Source organism: Carcharodon carcharias, chromosome 13, assembly GCF_017639515.1.
Source record: "Carcharodon carcharias isolate sCarCar2 chromosome 13, sCarCar2.pri, whole genome shotgun sequence".
Taxonomy (NCBI): domain Eukaryota; kingdom Metazoa; phylum Chordata; class Chondrichthyes; order Lamniformes; family Lamnidae; genus Carcharodon; species Carcharodon carcharias.
The window spans coordinates 134,132,540-134,152,689 of record NC_054479.1 but is presented as its reverse complement, the minus strand read 5'-3'; the positions used below and the strand labels follow the sequence as shown (position 1 = coordinate 134,152,689).

Sequence of the window (20,150 nt, the reverse complement as noted above, 5' to 3'; positions counted from 1 at the left end):
TCACAGCTCCAAGTGGCAGGGGCATGTGTAGAATGAAAGCAAAACATATAAAGCACCATTGAAGTTGCATTGTTGAAGTAATGCCTGACGGCGTCTTATCTGTCATGACTTTGATATAAACCTGTAGATGATAAACACCAAGGTCAACTCCGATGATGGTCAAAAATTTAAATTAATGGGTTTTTACCATCAACCTTCATAACTGTGTATTCCTTTGCAATAAAAGTCAAAAAAGCCAACTCCCAACTATGTCCAAATTATTGCCACCCTTTTCAGTACCAGGAATAAATGAAACAAATAAAGATTTCAACATTTCCAACAAATTGAAGAATATTTTTCAGCAGAGAGAAAATACACACACAGCATGAAAGTGTTTAATTGCAGTGCTGAAGACAAAGTGCTGAAATCCATTGCGTTCACCATTACAGTCAACACAATACCAAAGAAAAGATGCAAAAGGTCAAACAGTCATACTGTAATTCCAATTACCTGCATATTAATTCTTATAGGTGCAACCTTCAACCAAGATGCATACCCACGATATTTAAAGAGGCATTGTCATCAATCATTAAAAAAAAGTACCACAACAAAGAATTGTTATCAAAGCCGGTTACACATCTTTCTTCCTGTTAATTTTGAAGAATTGTTTAGATGCCAATATGATCATTACAAACTTGAAAGAAGTGAGCCAACAAGGAGGTGGATCTAAATTAAACAGTCAAAGCAAATACATTGCAGGGTTCCTGATTGTAGGTGCTTATGTTAATTCATTTTCCTTGCAAAGACAGAACCCACCCCGCCCCATGAGATCATTAGTAATCACTCTACAAACAAAAATATTTCAGAACACACAAAATCAAACATAGAAAGGAATAAGTAAAATGGGATGCTGAAGTTCACAATAATTCAATGCAACCATTTGATTTTCAAGAAATCAAAATGACAGACAAGGCAGCTCATTCGAATTTCAAGACACCACGTTATAGTGCAGCAAGATAGATTCACGTACACAATTCTCTTTCGGATCAGGCTATGCTGCTTTGTGGAGCTGCTTAACTGTCAGTCAGTTTCACACAGGGAGGAGGAAAAAGATAATTGGCCTTTCACTTTTGTTGACCTTATGCACCTCTTGGCAGCTGTTTGATGTAAGTATTAAAGGGAGTATGTATGTACTGAGAAAACTCTGTAGGTGAAATATAGCTTATGAAAAGGATTATTACTGACAGTGCCAAGCAAATGCAAGTACAATGCAAGAACATTTAAGAGGCAAGCAAAAAATTTCCTTACTTGACTCCATATCTTTCCCTGAACATGATATGGTCCCTGTAAGTACGGTTCACATCGAGGTCAATCTGCCTGATGTCTGGAGATATTGTCCGTGCTCTGCTTTTAAGCTTCTAAAGTATTTTTTAAATGCAAAAGAGAAAAGAAATAAGATATCTGGGAATTGTCAGCAATACTATCTGCTCAAAATAACATGCTAAAAAACTAAAACTACTTGGTTATAAATTATTCAAATTCACATTTTGACAGCTTCTCCAAAACATTTTGTATTTAATTCACAGTTCTGTACAATCCTCAATTATAGTTCAGGTCTATTTATTGATCTTAAAAGCATTCACATTTTATGGAAATGTATGAAGAATTAAATTGTAATTTTTCTCTAATCTTTTGGTGTTCTTAACCCAATTCTTCCATAAGCAATGATTCATGCTTGATTACAGTCCCATGAGCATCAGTAACCTTTCACCTCCCTCATCTGTGAACCTTCCATTGCTGGCAAATTGCATGTTCGGGGGGAGGAGGTAGGGGGTCGGAGATGGGGAAGAGAGGCAGCAAAGGAGAAAATTACAACAAAAAGTGGTCTACATTCAACACCCACAAAATAGGCTCATCAAACAGTTCATTAGGCAGAAATCAAGAGCAGAAGCACCAGCTGATACCCCAGAAGAACGCCAAACCCAACATTAAGAGTCGTAAAAATACACTCCTGGTTGAGAGGGAATTAAATGGGTAAGGATTCAAACCTGGGCATTCAAAGTCCAGAATGCCTCATACCGCACCATGCTGTTCATTTGCCCGTTGAGTAATTCAGCACTCTTAAGTATTAGATTACTAATATTAGTAATCATAATTTTTATAAATATTAACTAATATTAATACTAATTACTAATCACTCTGAGGTTACCTCACAAACAAACAACGGATGTTATTTCAAAATCCATCAGGTATAGGGGTCAAAATGCTTCATCCCCAGGTCAGGGATTTGTGGCTCACATGGACCAAAAAAAAACTTCTTATTGTATAGGATTTTTTATTGATGTAATACCTCAATCTTACAACTGGATGGCACTTCAATAAACTTCTCCTTTAAATAAATTGAGTTGTACAACACCAACTTCTGAGCCTTATGACATTATGCTGAATTACAGAAAACATTGTACAAAGCACCAGGTGAAAACTAGGCACAATGCAGCATTTCAACAAAGACTGTCATTATATTGCCAGTCAGTGGCAGGGATTAGAAACTTTGAATAATCACAGCTAAGATGCAAAAAAGCATCTTTAGGAGAACTAATAGAAAATATTAAAACTGATATGATGATACAAGGAATCTGCTCAGCACTAAGTAGAACAGAGATGAAAATTCTCTCCATGTCCAATACATATTACTAAATAGCTGCACAAGATTGAATATTTGCCCTACATCAAGTTTGCCATAACTCCAAAAATAAAAATTGAGCTAATAAAATTTCAGAATACTTTACTGTTTGATGGATTATTGACAATAGCATTAGTACTTCTGATAATCTGGACCACATTTAATGAGCACCATCACCAGGGAATACTGGCAATAAATCAATAACCTTGAAAATTACTTTTGATCAAAGTTTAGGAGTCAAAGCTGAAGATGATATTTCTTCATTCTTCAACATTAGCTATATTTAAATAAAGATTTCTACAGCTGCCGTACATTTAAAATAAGACATCACTACTGAAAACTTGTGATTTTCTTTTAATTCCAGCAATATAAATAACTCTCTAGAATTTTGGCTTATTAAATAAATAATTAACAAAGGGATTTGCTCTCAGTCAGCTTCTGAACTCAGCCAGGCTTGCCAGAATTAGGCAGCAAGGGTAGGGTAGGTACTTCCCACAGGTTATGAAAAAAACAAAGCTCAGAAAGCAGGACTACGCTCTAGTATTTCCTTTAACCCCATTTATGGAGAGTAAGGACATAAAACTTTGGAGAAAATGCACTACAAGCATATCTTTCCAGTGTTACCATTCACAACTTAATCCAAAAGAATCATCTATTTTTAAATAGGGGGCTGGACAGAGCAGAGATTTGCTACATTATCCGTTAATCGCTGGGAACTGGGTTTACCCCAGATCAATTTAATTCATATGGAAAATGTTCCACAGCCAACAAAATGTACCTTGCACAAAAAACTACTGAATTAGGAAAACAGTGCTACAGGGAACACATTGTACTCAGAACCTACTCTTCAACTTGAACAAAGATATCACCAAAAGTAGCCCAATATAGCTGCCAATCATAAGCAATGATGTATTTAACTGGAATGCATTGCAGGAAGGTACAATGAGTCTGCTGGTACATTATTTCACAATGCTAATATGTCAAAAGTTTGAATAAAAAGAAATCACTCTCAGCACGACATCTGTTTTACAAAAAATGATCTATCATCTGATAGAAAGAAATCATGAATCAAGTTTTATCAAAATTCCAAAGCATCATTTAAATTTACCAATTATGATTAATTATCAACAAGCTTATATTTACAGATATATAGATGCATGGTACATCAGCCATGCTTCTTCCTTTGCTTTTAACTATGTGGGTAAACTAAAAATCATGTGGGGATGGCTCTGGCTGAGTTAAAAGCATCAGAAATTGAAAAAAAAACTTACATCATACAAGTCTTTTTTCTCCAATTTTATTTTTTGTATTTCCAGAAGTAGAGACCAGACCTCTCCTCTCAGCTGCAGTGGAATTCCTTTGTAAATTCTCCGTATCACCTATGAATCATAAGTTTAAAAAAAAACTGTTAGCTATATTCTAAGTTACTCAAAGCTGACACCAACATAATGTTTAAATGCTCAATGTTCATAATCACCTGCAAAAATGGCTGCAAGAGCAATTTCCATTCTGGTGGGGGAAAGAGTCTAGCCTTGACATGGTCTTTACCAGTTACGAAAATCAATCAAGCCCCCTCTGCATTGAATGATCCACAAACTAACTGGGGTGAAGTTCATGGGAGCTCAAATGTACTAAGCCATGCCATCATCCAACATTTAAAAGCAACATCCATCATTCTTCTGTCGAGAGTTTTGGTGCTTTTGTTACCTGAACAGCACTTTATCAAGGCGAGCACCGCTATAGGTACTTGGCATAATTAAAATCACAACTTGTCCAGACCTTGTTTGAATACAGTAATGTACTCTTTAAATAAAAATAATTGATTTGTTGACTTGATAAGACCATAAGACGTAGGAGCAGAAGTAGGCCATTCGGCCCATCAAGTCTGCTCCGCCATTCAATGAGATCATAACTGATCTGATAATCCTTAACTCCACTTTCCTGCCTTGTCCCCATAACCCTTGATTTCCTTACTGATTAAAAATCTGTCTATCTCAGCCTTGAATATAGTTAACGACAGAGCCTCTATAGCCCTCTGCGATAAAGAATTCCACAGATTGACTATCCTCAGAGAAGAGGGCGACCCCTTACTCTGAGATTACGCCCTCTGGTCCTAGACTCTTCCGCAAGGGGAAACCTCAGCTTCAACCTTGTCAAACCCCCTAAGAATCTTGCTTGTCCTGCTTTCTAGCCTTAATTAGCACATTCCTTGGATAATATCACCGCCTTCAACACCTCTTTGGCCTTTTGTCTGTGACATTGTTTGGTTATCTCCACCTATTACTGGCTCTACTTGTCATCCCCCCCCCCCCCCAACTCTCCCTTAAACCAGCTTATATTTCACCTCTTCTATTTTTCCTTAGTTCTGATGAAGAGTCATTCGGACTCAAAACGTTAACTGTGTTTCTCTCCGCAGATGCTGGCAGACTTGCTGAGTTTTTCCAGGTATTTTTGTTTTTGTTTTGGATTTCCAGCATCCGCAGTTTTTTGCTTTTACCCCTAAGAATCTTGTGTGTTTCAATAAGGTTGCCTCTCATTTTTCCAAACTCCAAGGAGCGTGGGCCCAACCTACTCAGCCTCTCCTCATAAGAAAATCCCTCCATACCCAGGGTCAACCTCATGAACCTTCTCTGGACTGCCTCCAATGCCAGTAATATCTTTCCCTAGATTAGGGAACCAAGATTGTTCACCACATTCTAGGTGTGGTCTAACTAGTGCCTTGTATAGTTTTAGCAAGACTTCCCTTTATTTCTGATGAGTCATACGGACTCGAAACGTTAACTGTATCCCTCTTTGCAGATGCTGTCAGACTTGTTGAATTTTTCCAGCTATTTTTGTTTTTGTTTCAGATTTCCAGCATCTGCAGTATTTTGCTTTTATTCCCCATATTTATACTCCATTCCCTTTGAAATAAAGGACAACATTACATTTGCCTTCCCTATTACCCGCTGAACTTGTATGTCTTAACTTTTCCATTATACCATTTTGGAAGATGGATTTGAAGAAACTATACTAGCAATCTTGCATTTCATTGTAGCACGAGACTGAACTATTCTTATCAATGGCTGGAAAAGCTAAGAATATTACTTCATAAGTTTGGCTTTTGAAAAAAGTTCAGTTCAAACTCCTCTTTGTTTAAAGAATTTGCAAATTTCACATTAATTTTCAAGATCTCTACGGTAGCAAGTACATTGATTTTAAAATTGATGACCTTCCTCACAGAACCACTGTAGCCGTGATCACAGTTGCTTTATGTTTTAAAAAATTCAGATTTTACTTACTTTCCAGTTGTACTTTCCACATAAATCTCCCTAATTTTTAAAATATATTTTAGCCTCAAGAATGGTTATGTTGAAGTTTTTTTGGTATGTTTTTCATCTTACCTCAATACTGAATTGATCTATTACTGGGAAAAATCAGATAACTAAGATTAAATTAAAGTTAATTTCATATTCCTATTTTAGTAGCTGCTACATGGTACAAAATATGATACAACCAGTAGTAAACAAAGGGTGCAGGTGAGTACTTAGTAAATAAAATTAGTTGAGTGGTTAATAACGTTCTTGTAATTTAGATTTAGGATAATTCCATTATTTAAAAGGGTCAAGGCACAAGCAGGCAAGTATACATCAACTACAGAGAAAATCTTTGAAATTACCATGAGAAATCTGGTGCGGGAACACTTGTAAAGTATAATTTTTGAAAGCGCGTTGGCTTGGATGAAGGAAAATAAGGTTGGGTCTCAACAACCTACTACAGTTATTAAAGACACTAAACACATATTGGGTAAAGGAAAACTTTTGTCAAGGTCCTGCATCAAATGCTAAGCTAATAGGTGGAATTGTCCAGTTCCATTGGCGGCAGGTATCATGGCGAGCGTGAGTGGGCAGTATGGTGAGAAGGACAAAAATCGGTTTTACACCGTCGTGAAACCAGTTTGTAATCGTTCGTTCCATCCATCAATGGCGGGCTGCGTTTCCCACTTCCCAACGTCAGGAACCTAATTTCAACACTTGCATATCATTATAAACCCTGCACGCCAGAATCATCCCCCCATGCTGGATCATTAGGGCACATCAGTGTGATTGCACGCTGACGTGTTTCAAAACTGTACATAAGCAATGTGCACCTGGCAAGCTGCACTTCGCTCAGGACTGTGAGGTTTGTTTACCTACCTTGCTTCAGGCAGCACTTGCAATCATCAGCACCAGGCTTCGCAGGCAGCACCACATCACTTTTAGAGGGCCTCACAGGTACGTCTCTACCTACCAGACCAGCTATAATGCGTGGGTAGCTTTTCAATGGCTGCAGGACTAGGGCTTGCTTGGGGAAGGGGGGAGGGAGTGGCCTCAGGCAAGGGAAGAGGCTGCAGGGCAAGGGATGTACTGAGGAAGAGGGGTATCAAGGGTATGTTTGGGAGCACATGTTGATGGCGAGGGCTGAGGAGGCAGTCTCCAGAGGAGATGAGGCAAAAGAGAGATGTGAGTAGTGATGTCCCTTGAACTGGCAGTGAGAGAAATGCCAGCAAATGTATGTTAGCCTTGTGAGTGAGAGAGTTTACAGTGATGAGATGGTTGTCTTGCCCTGGAGGCACGGATAAGATCATTCATCCTCTTTGTGCACTGGATGGCCAGCCACTTCTGTGCAGCAGTGGCACTAACCACCACTGCCACCACCCCCCGGCAAGCCAGAGTAGTGTGATTGCTGGACCTCCTGCAGCCAAAGCATTCCAGTGATGGGTCAATTAACTCTTCTTGGCTTCCACTGGAGCAATCCTGGGTTGAAAGTATTGACAATTGTGTGTGCGCCTGCAGTTTGGATAAGGCATCGGGAATGAGCTAACAGTGAGGTGAAGGCATGGCAGGCGATTCAGAGGCTGTCTGCCAGCAAGACCAGTGTTTCCTGTGGCTGCATAATTAACGAGGCAGGAAGCAGATGATATGATAAGAAAACCCGCCATTGCGGCAGGCGGGTAAAATGACATTTTCATGTCCACTACCACAATTAGTGCAAAACTGGGACGATTCTGCCCAATGAGCCACAGAATACAAAGTAAAATATAGTGCTGAACATTAAATAGAGTAAAAAGCTATAAATTGATGGCAGTCATCGATGGAAATTCTTCTGATTGACAAGAGCATGGTATCCAAAAGGTCCACTGGATTTTGGGAGTCCTGCTGTCCTTCATATATAAATTAATGACTTGAACAAGACCGTAATAAGTGAAATCTCCTAAGTTTGCAAATGGTATAAAATAAATGATCAGCGATTCTCAAGATAATCTTCATGTTATAATGTTCAGACAAGTAGCTGAAATTTTCTTCATGCAGCTGACTTCAGTATCAGTGAAGCTGTCCATGTTTCTAGGTTAGTTAATAACAACATGCAGAATGAGCAAAGAGCAGGGCTTTTGCCTCAGAATCGGTGTCGGTCCAGCAGCAAGGAATGTGTGCCCTGCTGCAGGTCTTCATGAATAAGTCACTTCTTAACCGATGGCTGCAGAAAGAGGCTGACCTGTCTTAAAAACAGTAGGGAAGTCAGCTTTGCCGAAGGAGCAGAAGAAATCTGACTGCATCAAGGGTAGTTCAAGAGAAAGTCCTGTTTGCCCAAGAGGGCCTGTTGGTCAGCAAACTGCAAACAAGAATCTTAGGAAATGTCAGTAACACTGTTTAGAGGATGAAGGTGCAGTACTGTAAAATATTTAATGCCCTCATCAGACATGGCAAGATAGGGGTCTGCACTATCAACTCTATTTACGCACAGCAGCAGCTATGACTGGTATGAGCTATTTTCCCCTACCCATTCATTTATTCACTACGTCTCCTTATGGTTACCCACGAGCTTCTTTTGCTCAGCACCGCCTTCTTCAGCGGAAAAGTGAAGAGGCCAAACCTGCTAAATCTTTCCATATACAGATCCGACTTGTTGTATATTGAAGTCTTTCCAACACCTACAGACAGTATTTTTGACAGAGGTTTGGGATATGGTATGTTACCAACATCAACTGCTCAATGCACGCAAAACACCATTTTTGGAATGGCATGCTTTGCATTCCTGGCATTTTCTGATACTATAGCAGTGCTGTTCAAGTTGTCTGTCTTTCCTTTCAGCAATCGAGTAAAATTGCATATTTATTTGAATGCCATATCTACTATTTCCAGTGCATGTGAACAGGAGGTTGCATGACATCATATTGGCACTGACACTGGTACTTAATTATTCATCCAGCCCCCATTCCAAGAAACTGAAATGCTTCATTCTAAAGAATATTCAGGAACTATATGACAGCATAATGTGACTGTTTTCTGCAGACAATAATTAATACAAACATTTCTATATGATTTATTTAGATATCCACACGTTTTGGTCTTTACACATTGTAATTTTTATGTAATAATCAATTGGTTTCGTTATCCAACAGGGGGAAGGCATCATAAGCCTCTAGAAATTAATTCTAAGAGGGTTGATGACCACAAGACATAGGAGTAGGCCATTCAGCCCATCTAGTCTGTTCCACCATTCAATGAGATCTAATAATCTTCAACTCCACTTTCCTACCTTGTCCCCATAACTCTCGATTCCCTTACTGATCAAACATCTGCCTGCCTCCGCTTTGAATATACTTAATGACCCAGTTTCTTCAGCCCTCAGAAGAAATTCCTCCTCATCTCTGTTTTAAATGGGCAACCCCTTACTCTGAGATTTGCTCTCTGGTCCTAGGCTCTCCCACAAGGGGAAACAACCTCTCAGCACCGACCCTGTCAAGCCTCCTAAGAGTCTTACATGTTTCAATAAGGTTGCCTCTCATTCTTCTCAACTCCAATGAGTACAGGCTCAACCTACTCAACCTCTCCTCATAAAAAAATCTCTCCATGCCTGGGATCAATCGTGTGAACCTTCCCTGGACTGCCTCCAATGCGAGTATATCTTTCCCTAGATAAGGCGGCCAGAATTGTTCACAGTATGTTTGGTGTGGTCTAACTCGTGCATCAAGTAGTTTTAGCAAGACTTATCCATTTTTATACTCCATTCCCTTTGAAATAAAGGTCAACATTCCATTTGCCTTCCCCATTACCTGCTGAACTTGTATGTTAACTTTTTGGGATTCATGCACAAGGACTCCCAAATCCCTCTGTGCTGCAGCATTCTGTAGTCTTTCTTGCAGAGTTTGACTCTTGCAGAGCAATTGGCTCTTGCATATTATCACCATATAAAGCAGATATTTTAAGTGAGGTAAACAGGATTAATTATAATTTAGGGCCATTCTATTCCTTTTTGACACTTCACACTTCAATTAATTAGGGGAAACAATATCAGAAATGACAGAACAATCAATATCTGGTAATCAAATGACTCCATTCCTAGGTTTGCTAAATAAGTTGTTAAATGCAGGCTGCAGCTTAAACATAGCTACAAGCAGCAAAAAGAAATTATGTATTTGGTGATTTGTTGCTTAACAATGTGTGTCAACTAATGTCCTAACTCAACACTTGAAGTAAATATATACTGGGGCTCAGTGAAGAGCAACATTGGGCATTCTGGTGCTGTTATTACACAGCTGTGATACCTTCCCCAGCTTCTAAGAAACAGTGGTTTGGTTTTTGTTTTGCCACAAAAGTCTAGTGTACCTGAGAACAGTGATTTCTTCAGATATGTGCAAGTCACTAAGATCCTTTCTGATAATGCTTCATTTATACAGACTAAAAGGCTAGAGAACTCAAATCAATTAAAAAAGTTAATTCTTCAGTTTAATTCTAAGCCACATTCATTTTACTAAGCTTGTGGAGCCATGTTATTTGAGACACATTATGGAACTTACTGATGGTAACAACTGGTAACTGATGATGGAACAATTGCACAGGAACAAGAAGCCTCCTCTTATTTCTTCCGATCTCAACTACTTTTTCCCCCTCTGTCCAGTCTCTTTGCACTCTTCACCCGTGACTTTTCCAATGTCCTCTGTCACTCCAATAGTTTTCAATTTCCTGGCCATAACTATCTTTGTCACGGATTTCCAATGTCTCTACACCCCATTCCCACCAGGACGGTCTTCAGGTTCTCTGCTTTTTCCTTGAACGAAGGCTCAATCAGACTCCAACCACTACCACCCTCCTCCGCCTGGCTGAACCTGCTCTCATATTGAGCAACTCCTCCTTCAACTTAGATAAAATCAAAATACTGTGGATGCTGGAAGTCTGAAATAAAAACAGAAAATGCTGGAAAAACTCAGCAGGTATGACAGCATCTGTGGAGAGAGAAACAGAGTTAACGTGTTGAAACTGTGAAGAAGGGTCATACAGACTCAAAACATTAACTCTGTTTCTTTCTCCACAGATGCTGTCAGGCCTGCTGAGTTTTTCCAACATTTTATTTGTATTCCTCCTTCAACTTAGCCCAATTCCTCCAAATAAAAAAGTTGTTGCTAGAGATACATGCATGAGTCCTGGCTATGCCTGCCTTTTTTGGGAATTGTAAACATCCCCTGTCCCAGTCCAACTCGAGCCCCTCCCTCACCTCTTTTTCCAGAACATTTCTGGGAATAGGCTAGCAACAAATAACCCTACTAACTCCTACAGCTACTGCATTTCCTGGCACTCCAGGGTAACCAAACCTGCACAAATAAAATATTTGGATGGGGAGGGATGCTGGCGAGGCTGGTGGTGGTGGGGGTGGGAAAAAGAGAGGGTGTGCACAATTCTTAACACCCTGCCACCTCAATCATCAGCCCCTCTTCCCCAGCTCCATTCTCCTTCATACACAGCAGCCCCTCTTCCCAACCCACCCCCACTTTACAGACCCTCTCCTCAACCTCCAACTCATTCTCTCAGCAACCTCTCCTCTCAAATCTGCCCTCAATCACTCAGGAGCCTCTCTTCCTCCAACTCCTTCCTCCCACCCATACTGAGAGCCCCTCCATTCAACTAAGCAAGCAGCCATCTTCTGTGACTCACTTAATCAGCAGCTCCTCTCCCCTTTGGGCGTGGCAGATTCCTAGAACTTGGGCTCCAATTCCGCCCCCCTCTGCCAACCACCCCCAAAAACCTACTTGACCCAGAGCCTACACCCCAACCCAAAGAGTCCAGCTGCCCTGCTACTCCTGTGGCATCACCACCTGGCCAGGTTAGCCCAGCAGCCTGGCGAGACTCTGACTCCACCACTCTCATCCCCACATCCCCACCTCAACTACTGAACCCTGCAAACTTTGGCAGCTTAGCTTTCTTTCAGAGCACTGGCTCCAGTCCTCCAGACCTCAGCTGTAGCTGAGTGGGCTGACTTCAGTGCCTGTGCAGGAGCACAATGTGCATGCGTAGGCAATAATAATAGAAGGACAGCAGGAAAAGGAGACTTGACAGCCATCTTCCGGTTGCTGCTCAACAAACACAGGACGAAGCATTCCGGAGAGCCAACCAGTGTTCATGGGACAAGTAGCAAAATTACAGGATGATCCCATAAAATACTATCACACCTTGCTCCCTACAGCACTCCACTGTATTCTTCCTGTTTCCTCCTTCTCCATTACATCTGTTCTGATGATGCAACTTTCCATACCAATGCTTCTGACACATTTTTTTTCCTCAACTAAGGATTTCACCTCTGACTTCCAAAAGGCCGCCATTTTAATTCTCCGCCTTGCTCTCACACTGACTTCTCTGTCCTTGGCCGACTGCAGTGAGTGTTCCAATGAGGCGCAACACAAGCTTGAGGAACAGTACCTCATCTTTCAACTGGCCACTTTACAGCCATCCAGACTCAACATTGTGTTTAACAACTTCAGACTGTAATCTCTGACCCCATTTTGTTTAATTTTCTTTGCATGTTTCGGTCTTAGTCTTGTTTTTTCTGTGTTTGCTTTCGGATGGCAGCCTTTCATCATTCTGCCATTCATACCTCATCTGGACACAATTTTTGTTTCTTTGCCAGGCCCATTACCACCCACTTGGGCCCTGTACAAGTTCTTTCATCCTTTAATCTCTCCTGTCTTTCACCCATGCCACTGACCTTCCTTTTTGTTCTTTCTCCACTCTCCCCCATTTCACCTTCTTGAAACCAGTTACTTGTCTAACATTTTGCAGTTCTGAAGAAAAGTTTTGACGTGCAACATTAACTGTTTCTCTCTCCATAGATATTGCCTGACCTGCTGAATATTTTCAGGTTTGTGTTTTTATTTCAGATTTCCAGCATCTGCCCCTGTGTCAGATGCCTTTGCAATGTTTTCAGGGCCTGTACCATGGTTTGACCAGAATGTGAAGTTGTGATGAATATTTTCTCAAACAGCATACGTTTCAATGCACTTCTTTGCCTGTTGGGAATCTGCTGCGATCCCCTGCATTTTGAAATGTGTTACTTGATTGCTCATCACCCAGCAAAAAACAGAATCCAACTAATCGACCCACTGTTTCTAGAACAGAAAATTTCAGGAACTTCATCCCCTTCGCATCAGCTTATATTCTACTATTTCACTTCCAAACAACAGTTAGTTTTATTGATCTTACTTTACTTGTCTTTCGGGAAACTGGCCGTTTTCAGAGCCTATGTTTATACTCTGATTGCCGATGGGTGACCCCCTGGGCTCGATTTTCCCAAAGAAACATCTTATAGATGGTATTTCACAAATGTACAAGTTATGCATGGAGCCGAGTATCAGCACACATATGGGACATTGTGTCTGTAAATTCTGACATATTGCTGCCTTCATGTGGTTTTCTCTCTTCAATTGGAAGGTTATCTTTACTCCTGTTTCATTGCCCGACTTAATAAGTTGGATGTTAATTTTACTTTGCAGTAAAGCATTTTGAAATGACAAAGTAGCTATCAACATTTTAAGAAAACAAACAAAAAGAGAGACATATGCTAGACTGACAGCTTTAAACCAAAGTGAAATGCTCAAAGTTTGTTATTTGCAGTCATTACAAACTATGCAGGAAGTTATCAGTCCCACCCATGTTGTGGCAACATATCCTACTAATTGGCTTGAACAAACTTTTTTCTTTAAATGCTCTGAAGAGTCAAAATTCAGGAGTTATTTACCAGTGAAAACTGATAGTGCAATCCTTTAAAACAATTTACCAACAAACAATTTATAATTTATTTCATCTTTTATAATGAGTTGAATCTTAATGAAATATGTGTCTTGTGCTGACATACTGAACGAGCAAGTTGTGTTGTTAAACTTGTGAAAAATATTTCCTTAATATTTCAAATGTAATTACATGCACATAAAGATGTGATTCAAATGATAAAATAGTTGGCTTAAATTTTTAAAAATGCTCTTTTTGTTCATTTGTCAACAAGAATTCCTGGTTTGCTGATCAGTTTTTAGATCTTAGAAATATACCATTCCAATATACCTTAATAATGCTTTCCTCTGATGGGTCTTGCATTCTGGCTAGACACTAGAGCCTACTGAAATTTGAATTCTTGAAATACTATTTATTGAATGATACATAGCAAAAAGTCAATTAGAGAAGATGACAACACTGAAAATGGAAACAGTTAAACAAAGCACATCTCTACAACCAGGAATACAGAGGGCAAAGCTAGCAAGTGACTTTTGCCAAGGAAACAAAAAAAGAACTGAAACTGTAAAATTTGTGTACACATGAAACTTGCTACTCTCCCCCATGCTCAAAACAGTTTTCCCTTCAGTAAAGAAGCCTACCAAGTAACTGGAAATTCCCGAGCAACTGACATTTTGCTGTTAAAGCAGTTACAAAGTTACTTTTCGATTTTGTGAAAATTAAATGGAAGGTACACATAAATTTTGCCACGTAATCCCAAAAGTTTGAAATTACGTGTCTTGAAAAATATTACTCATTCGATTCCAGCTAAAAATAGTTATTGCTAGGCTTAAAAAACCTGAGTGCAGAACTGAACTGAACAATTTTGCTCCACATTTAATATTCAATGAAAACTAAATTTGACATATATTGTGCAGTACAATTTAATTTTCAATCCCATGAAAGGCTCAGTGCAGCAAAACATTGTGTCTTATTTATTTTTTATGTATGATTAAGCTGATTTCTCACTAACACTCGGTTTGGGTTCCACCGGGGCATTCAGCTCCAGACTTCATTATAACCTTGGTATAAACAAGCACAGGAGAGCTCAATTCCAGAGGTGAGCCAAGGGTGACTGCCCTTGGCAACAAGGCAATATTTGACCAAATGTGACATGAAGGAGCCCTAACAAAATTAAAGCTAATGGGAATCGGGGGAAAACTTTCTACTGGTTGAAGTTGTAACTTTTTATTATTCATTCATGGGATATGGGAGTCGCTGCCTGGGCCAGCATTTATTGCCCATCCCTAATTGCCCTTGAGGTGGTGGTGGTGAGCTGTCTTCTTGAAATGCTGCAGTCCATTCGGTGTAGGTACACCCACAGTGCTATTAGGGAGGGAGTTCCAGGGTTTTGACCCAGTGACAGTGAAGGAACAGCAATATATTTCCAAGTCAGGATGGTGAGTGGCTTGGAGGGGAACTTGAAGATGGTGGTATTCCCATGTGTCTGCTGCCCTTGTCCTTCTAGGTCGTAGAGGTCGTGAGTTTAAAGGGTGCTGTTGAAGGAGCCTTAGTGAGTTCCTGCAGTGCATCTTGTAGATGGTACACACTGCTGGCAGTGTGCGTCGGTGGTGGAGGGAGTGAATATTTGTTGATGGGGTGCCAATCAAGTGAGCTGCTTTGCCCTGGATGGTGTCAAGCTTCTAGTGTTGAGGGAGTTGCACTCGTCCAAGCAAGTGGAGAGTTTTCCATCATGCTCCTGAATTGTGCCATGGAAATGGTGGACAGGTTTTGGGGAGTCAGGTGGTGAGCTCCTCACCACACGATTCCTAGCCTCATGCCTGTGCTTCGAGTCACAGTATTTATATGGCTAGTCCAGTTCAGTTTCTGGTCAATGGTAACTCCCAGGATGTTGCTAGTGGGGGATTCAGCGATGGTAATGCCATTGAACGTCATGGGGCAATGGTTAAATTCTCTCATGTTGGAGAGAGTCATTGCCTGGCACTTGTGTGGCGCAAACATTGCTTGCCACTTGTCAGCCCAAGCTTGGATATTGTCCATCGCTTTACTGATGATCGAGAGTAGACAGATTGGTAATTGTACGGTAATTAGCCAGATTCAGCTTCTCCGCTTCGTGTGTACAGGACATAACCAGACAATTTTCCATGTTGCCGACTAGATGCCAGTGTTGCAGCTGTAATGGAACAGCTTGCTGGGGCGCAGCAACTTCTGGGCACAAGTCGTTAGTACTTGTGCCAAAATGTCATCAGGGCCCATAGCCTTTGCTGTAACCGGTGCCTTCAGCAATTTCTTGATATTGGGGGAGGCAGTGGCGTATTGACATTGTCACTTAACTGGTAATCTAGAAACCTAGGGTAATGCTCTGGGGACACGGGTTCAAATCCCATCAATAAAAATCTGAAATCATAAGTCTAATGATGACCATGCAAACATTGTCGACTGTCATAAAAACCCATCTGGTTCAGTAATGTCCTTTAGTGGAGGAAATCAGCTGTCCTCACCTGGTCTGGCCTACACGTGACTCCAGATCCGCAATAATGTGGTCAACTCTTAAATGCCCTCTGAAATGCCCTAGCAAGCCGCTCAGTTGCATCAAGCCACTAAAAAGTCATTAAAAAGGAATGAATCCGGACAGACCACCAGGCATCGACCTAGATACCAAAAATAACAATGGCAAATCCAGAACAAAAAACAAAAATATCTGGAAAAACTCAGCAGGTCTGACAGCATCTGCAGAGAGGAACATAGTTAACGTTTCGAGTCCGTATGACTCTTCATCAGAACTAAGGACAAAGAGAAAAGAGGTGAAAGAAAATCTGGTTGAGGGGGGTGGAAAAGGTAGAGCTGGATAGAGGGCCAATGACAGGTGGAGGCAAAGAAGAGATTGCCAAAGATGTCATAGACAAAAGGAAAAAGGGGTGTTCATGGTGGTGATAATAGCTAAAGAATGTGCTAATGGTGACATTAAGGGTAGAAAGCAGGACAGGCAAGTGACAGATAGCCGGGGTGGGGAGAAGTGATCAAAACAGGCAAAAAGGTGGAGATGAAACAATGGATGGAAATCAATTTTAAAATAATAGAAATAGGTGGGAAAAGAACATATTAAAAAATTTTTGTTTTTAAATTATAAATTATTGGAAAAGGGGGGATAGGAAAGGGGGTGGGGATGGAGAAGAGAGTTCATGGTCTGAAGTTGTTGAACTCAATATTCAGTCCTGAAGGCTGCAAAGTGCCTAATCGGAAGATGAGGTGCTGTTCCTCCAGTTTGCATTGAGCTTCACTGGAACAATGCAGCAAGCCAAGGACGGACATGTGGGCATGACAGCAGGGTGGTGTGTTGAAATGGCAAGCGACAGGGAGGTCTGGGTCATGCTTGCGGACAGACCGAAGGTGTTCTGCAAAGCGGTCACCCAGTCTGCGTTTGGTCTCTCCAATGTAGAGGAGACCGTAGTGGGAGCAGCGAATGCAGTAAACTAAATTGAGGGAAGTGCAAGTCAAGTGCTGATTCACCTGAAAGGAGTGTTTGGGCCCTAGGATGGTGATTGGGGTGGGGGGGGGGGAGAGTAAAGGGGCAGGTGTTGCACCTTCTGCGGTTGCATGGGAAGGTGCTGTGGGAGGGGGCTGAGGTGTAGGGGGTGATAGAGGAGTGGACCAGGGTGTCCCAGAGGGAACGATCCCTGCGGAATGCCGCCGGGGGGGGGGGGGGGGGGGGGGGGGGGGGTGAAGGGAAGATGTGTTTGGTGGTGGCATCATGCTGGGGTTGGCGGAAATGGCAGAGGATGATCCTTTGAACGCAGAGGCTGGTGGGGTAATAAGTGAGGACAAGAGGGACTCTATCATGGTTCTGGGATGGTGAGGAAGGTGTGAGGGTGGATGCGCAGGAGATGGAACAGACATGGCCGAGGGCCCTGTCAACCACTGTGGGTGGAAAACCTTGGTTAAGGAAGAAGGAAGACATGTCAGAGGAACTGTTTTGGAAAGTGGGATCATCGGAACAGATGCGACGGATGTGAAGGAACTGAGAGAATGGGATGGAGTCCTTACAGGAAGCAGGGTGTGAGGAGCTGTAGTTGAGGTAGCTGCGGGAGTTGTTAGCCTTGTAACGAATATTGGTGGACAGTCTATCACCAGAATTTGAGAGAGGGATCAAGGAACCATTACAATTTTGCTTTTATCTTAATAAAAAATCCAGCCCTGTCGTTCCTGCAAGTCCTCCTTAGTAACATCTGGGGGCTTGTGCCAAAATTGGGAGAGCTGTCTCAGACTAGTCAAGCAACACCTTGACACAGTCACTCTCACCAAATAATAGCTTAAAAGGTCATATCCCAAACACCACCATCCCTCTCCAGGTCCTGTCCCACTGGCAGGAGAGACCAAGCAGAGGTGGTGGCACAGTGGTATGCACTCGGCAGGGAGCTGCCCTCGGAGTTCTCAACATCCAGTCCAGATCCCATGAAGCCACATGGCATCAGCTCAAACACAGGTAAAGAAACCTCCTGCTGATTACCAACATACTGCCCCCCCACCCCCCTCAGCTGATGAATCAGTACTCCTCAATGTTGAATACCACCTGGAGGAAGCACTGAGGGCGGCAAGGACATAGAAAGTACTCTGGGTGGGGAACTTCAATGTCCATCACCATAACGGGTCTGATAGCGCCACCACTGAACGAGCTGACTGAGTCCTAAAGGATAGCTGGTAGAATGGGTCTGCAGCAGGTGGTGAGGGAACCAAAAAGATGGAATAACGTACTTCAACTCATCCTCACCAACCTGCCTGCCGCTGGTGCATCTGTCTATGATAGTATCAGTAGGGGCAACCAGCGCAAAGTCGTTACGGAAATGAAGTCCTGCCTTCACATTGAGGTAGCCCTCCACTGAGCTTAGTGGCACTACCACTGTGGTAAATGGGATAGATTTCGAACAAATCTAGCAAGTCAAGACCGGGCATCCACGAGGCATTATGGGGCATCAGCAGCAGCATTGTACTCAACCACAATGTGTAACCTCATGGCCCAGCATATCCCCCCACTGTACCATTACCACCAGGCCAGGGGATCAACCCCGGTTCAAAGAAGAGTGCAGGAGGGCATGCTAGAAGCAGCACCAGGCATACCTAAAAATGAGGTGAAGCTATAACACAGGACTACTTGCATGCCAAACAACATAAGCGGCAAGTGATAGACAGAACCAAATGATTCTACAACCAACAGATCAGATCTAAGCTCTGCAGTCCTGCCAGATCAATTTGTGAATGGTGGTGGGCAATTAAACAAATCACTGGAGAAGGCTCCACAAATCTCCCCATCTTCAATGATGCCCAGCACATCAGTGCAAAAGTTAAGGCTGAAGCATTCGTTACAATCTTCAGCCAGAAGTGCTAAATGGGTGATCCATCTCGGCCTCCTCCAAGTCCCCAGCATCACAGATGTCACTCTTCAGCCAACTCGATTCACTCAAAGGAACGGCTGAGGGCACTGGATACTGCAAAGGTTATGGGCCTTGGCAATATTCCAGCAATAGTGCTGAAGACTTGTGCTCCAGAACTTACAGTTCCCCTAGCCAAGCTGTTCCAGTTTAACTACAACACTGGCATCTAGCCAGCAATGTGGGAACTTGCCCATATATGTCACGTACACAAGAAACAGGGCAAATACAACCCAGCCAATTACCGCCACATCAGTCTACACTCAATCATAAGTAATAGAAGGGTTCATCAACGGTGGTATCAAGCACCTCTTGCTTAGCAATAACCTGCTCACTCATGCTCAGTTTGGGTTATGCCAAGGTTACTCAGCTTCTGACCTCATTACAGTCTTGTTTCAAACATAGACAAAAGAACTGAACTCCAGAGGTGAGGTGAGAGTGACTGCCCTTGACATCAAGGCAGCATTTGACTGAGTATGGCATCAAGGAGCCCTCACAAAACTGGAATAAATGGGAATCAAGGGGAAAACTCTCCGCTGGTGGGAGTCATACCTAGCGCAAAGAAAGATGGTTGCGGTTGTTCGAGGTCAATCATCTTAGGACAACACTGCGGGAGTTCCTCAGGGTAGTGTCCTAGGCCCAACCATCTTCAGCTACTTCATCCATGACCTTCCTTCCATCATTAGGTCAGAAGTGGGGATGTTTGCTGATGATTACACAATGTTCAGCATTATTCGCAACTCTTCAAACACTGAAGCAGCCCTTGCTCAAATGCAGCAAGACCTTGACAATATCCATACTTGGGCTGACAAGTGGCGAGTAACATCTGCACCACATAAGCATCAGGCAATGATCATCACCAACAAGAGAAGATCTAACCATCGGCCCTTGACATTCAATGGCATTACTAATCGTTGAATCCCCTACTAACACCACCCTGTGGGTTACCATTGACCAGAAACTGAACTGGACTAGCCACATAAATTATGTGGCTGCAAGAGCAGGTCAGGAGCTAGGAATCCTACAGCGAGTAACTCACCTCCT

At 42.0% G+C, this 20,150-nt stretch overlaps 1 protein-coding gene across 5 annotated transcripts in view; it reads right to left on the bottom strand.

Moving 5' to 3' along the window:
- The window catches only part of usp6nl (USP6 N-terminal like), a 250,985-nt gene that overhangs the window by 80,955 nt on the left and 149,880 nt on the right, over nucleotides 1-20,150 (bottom strand). For all 5 annotated transcript variants that reach the window (XM_041203381.1, XM_041203378.1, XM_041203382.1 and 2 more), the window contains 2 exons: nucleotides 3,934-4,041; nucleotides 1,288-1,397 (listed from right to left, as the gene is read on the bottom strand). In XM_041203381.1, coding sequence (XP_041059315.1) covers nucleotides 1,288-1,397; nucleotides 3,934-4,041 — 218 coding nt within the window. The remainder of the gene's footprint in view (nucleotides 1-1,287; nucleotides 1,398-3,933; nucleotides 4,042-20,150) is intronic.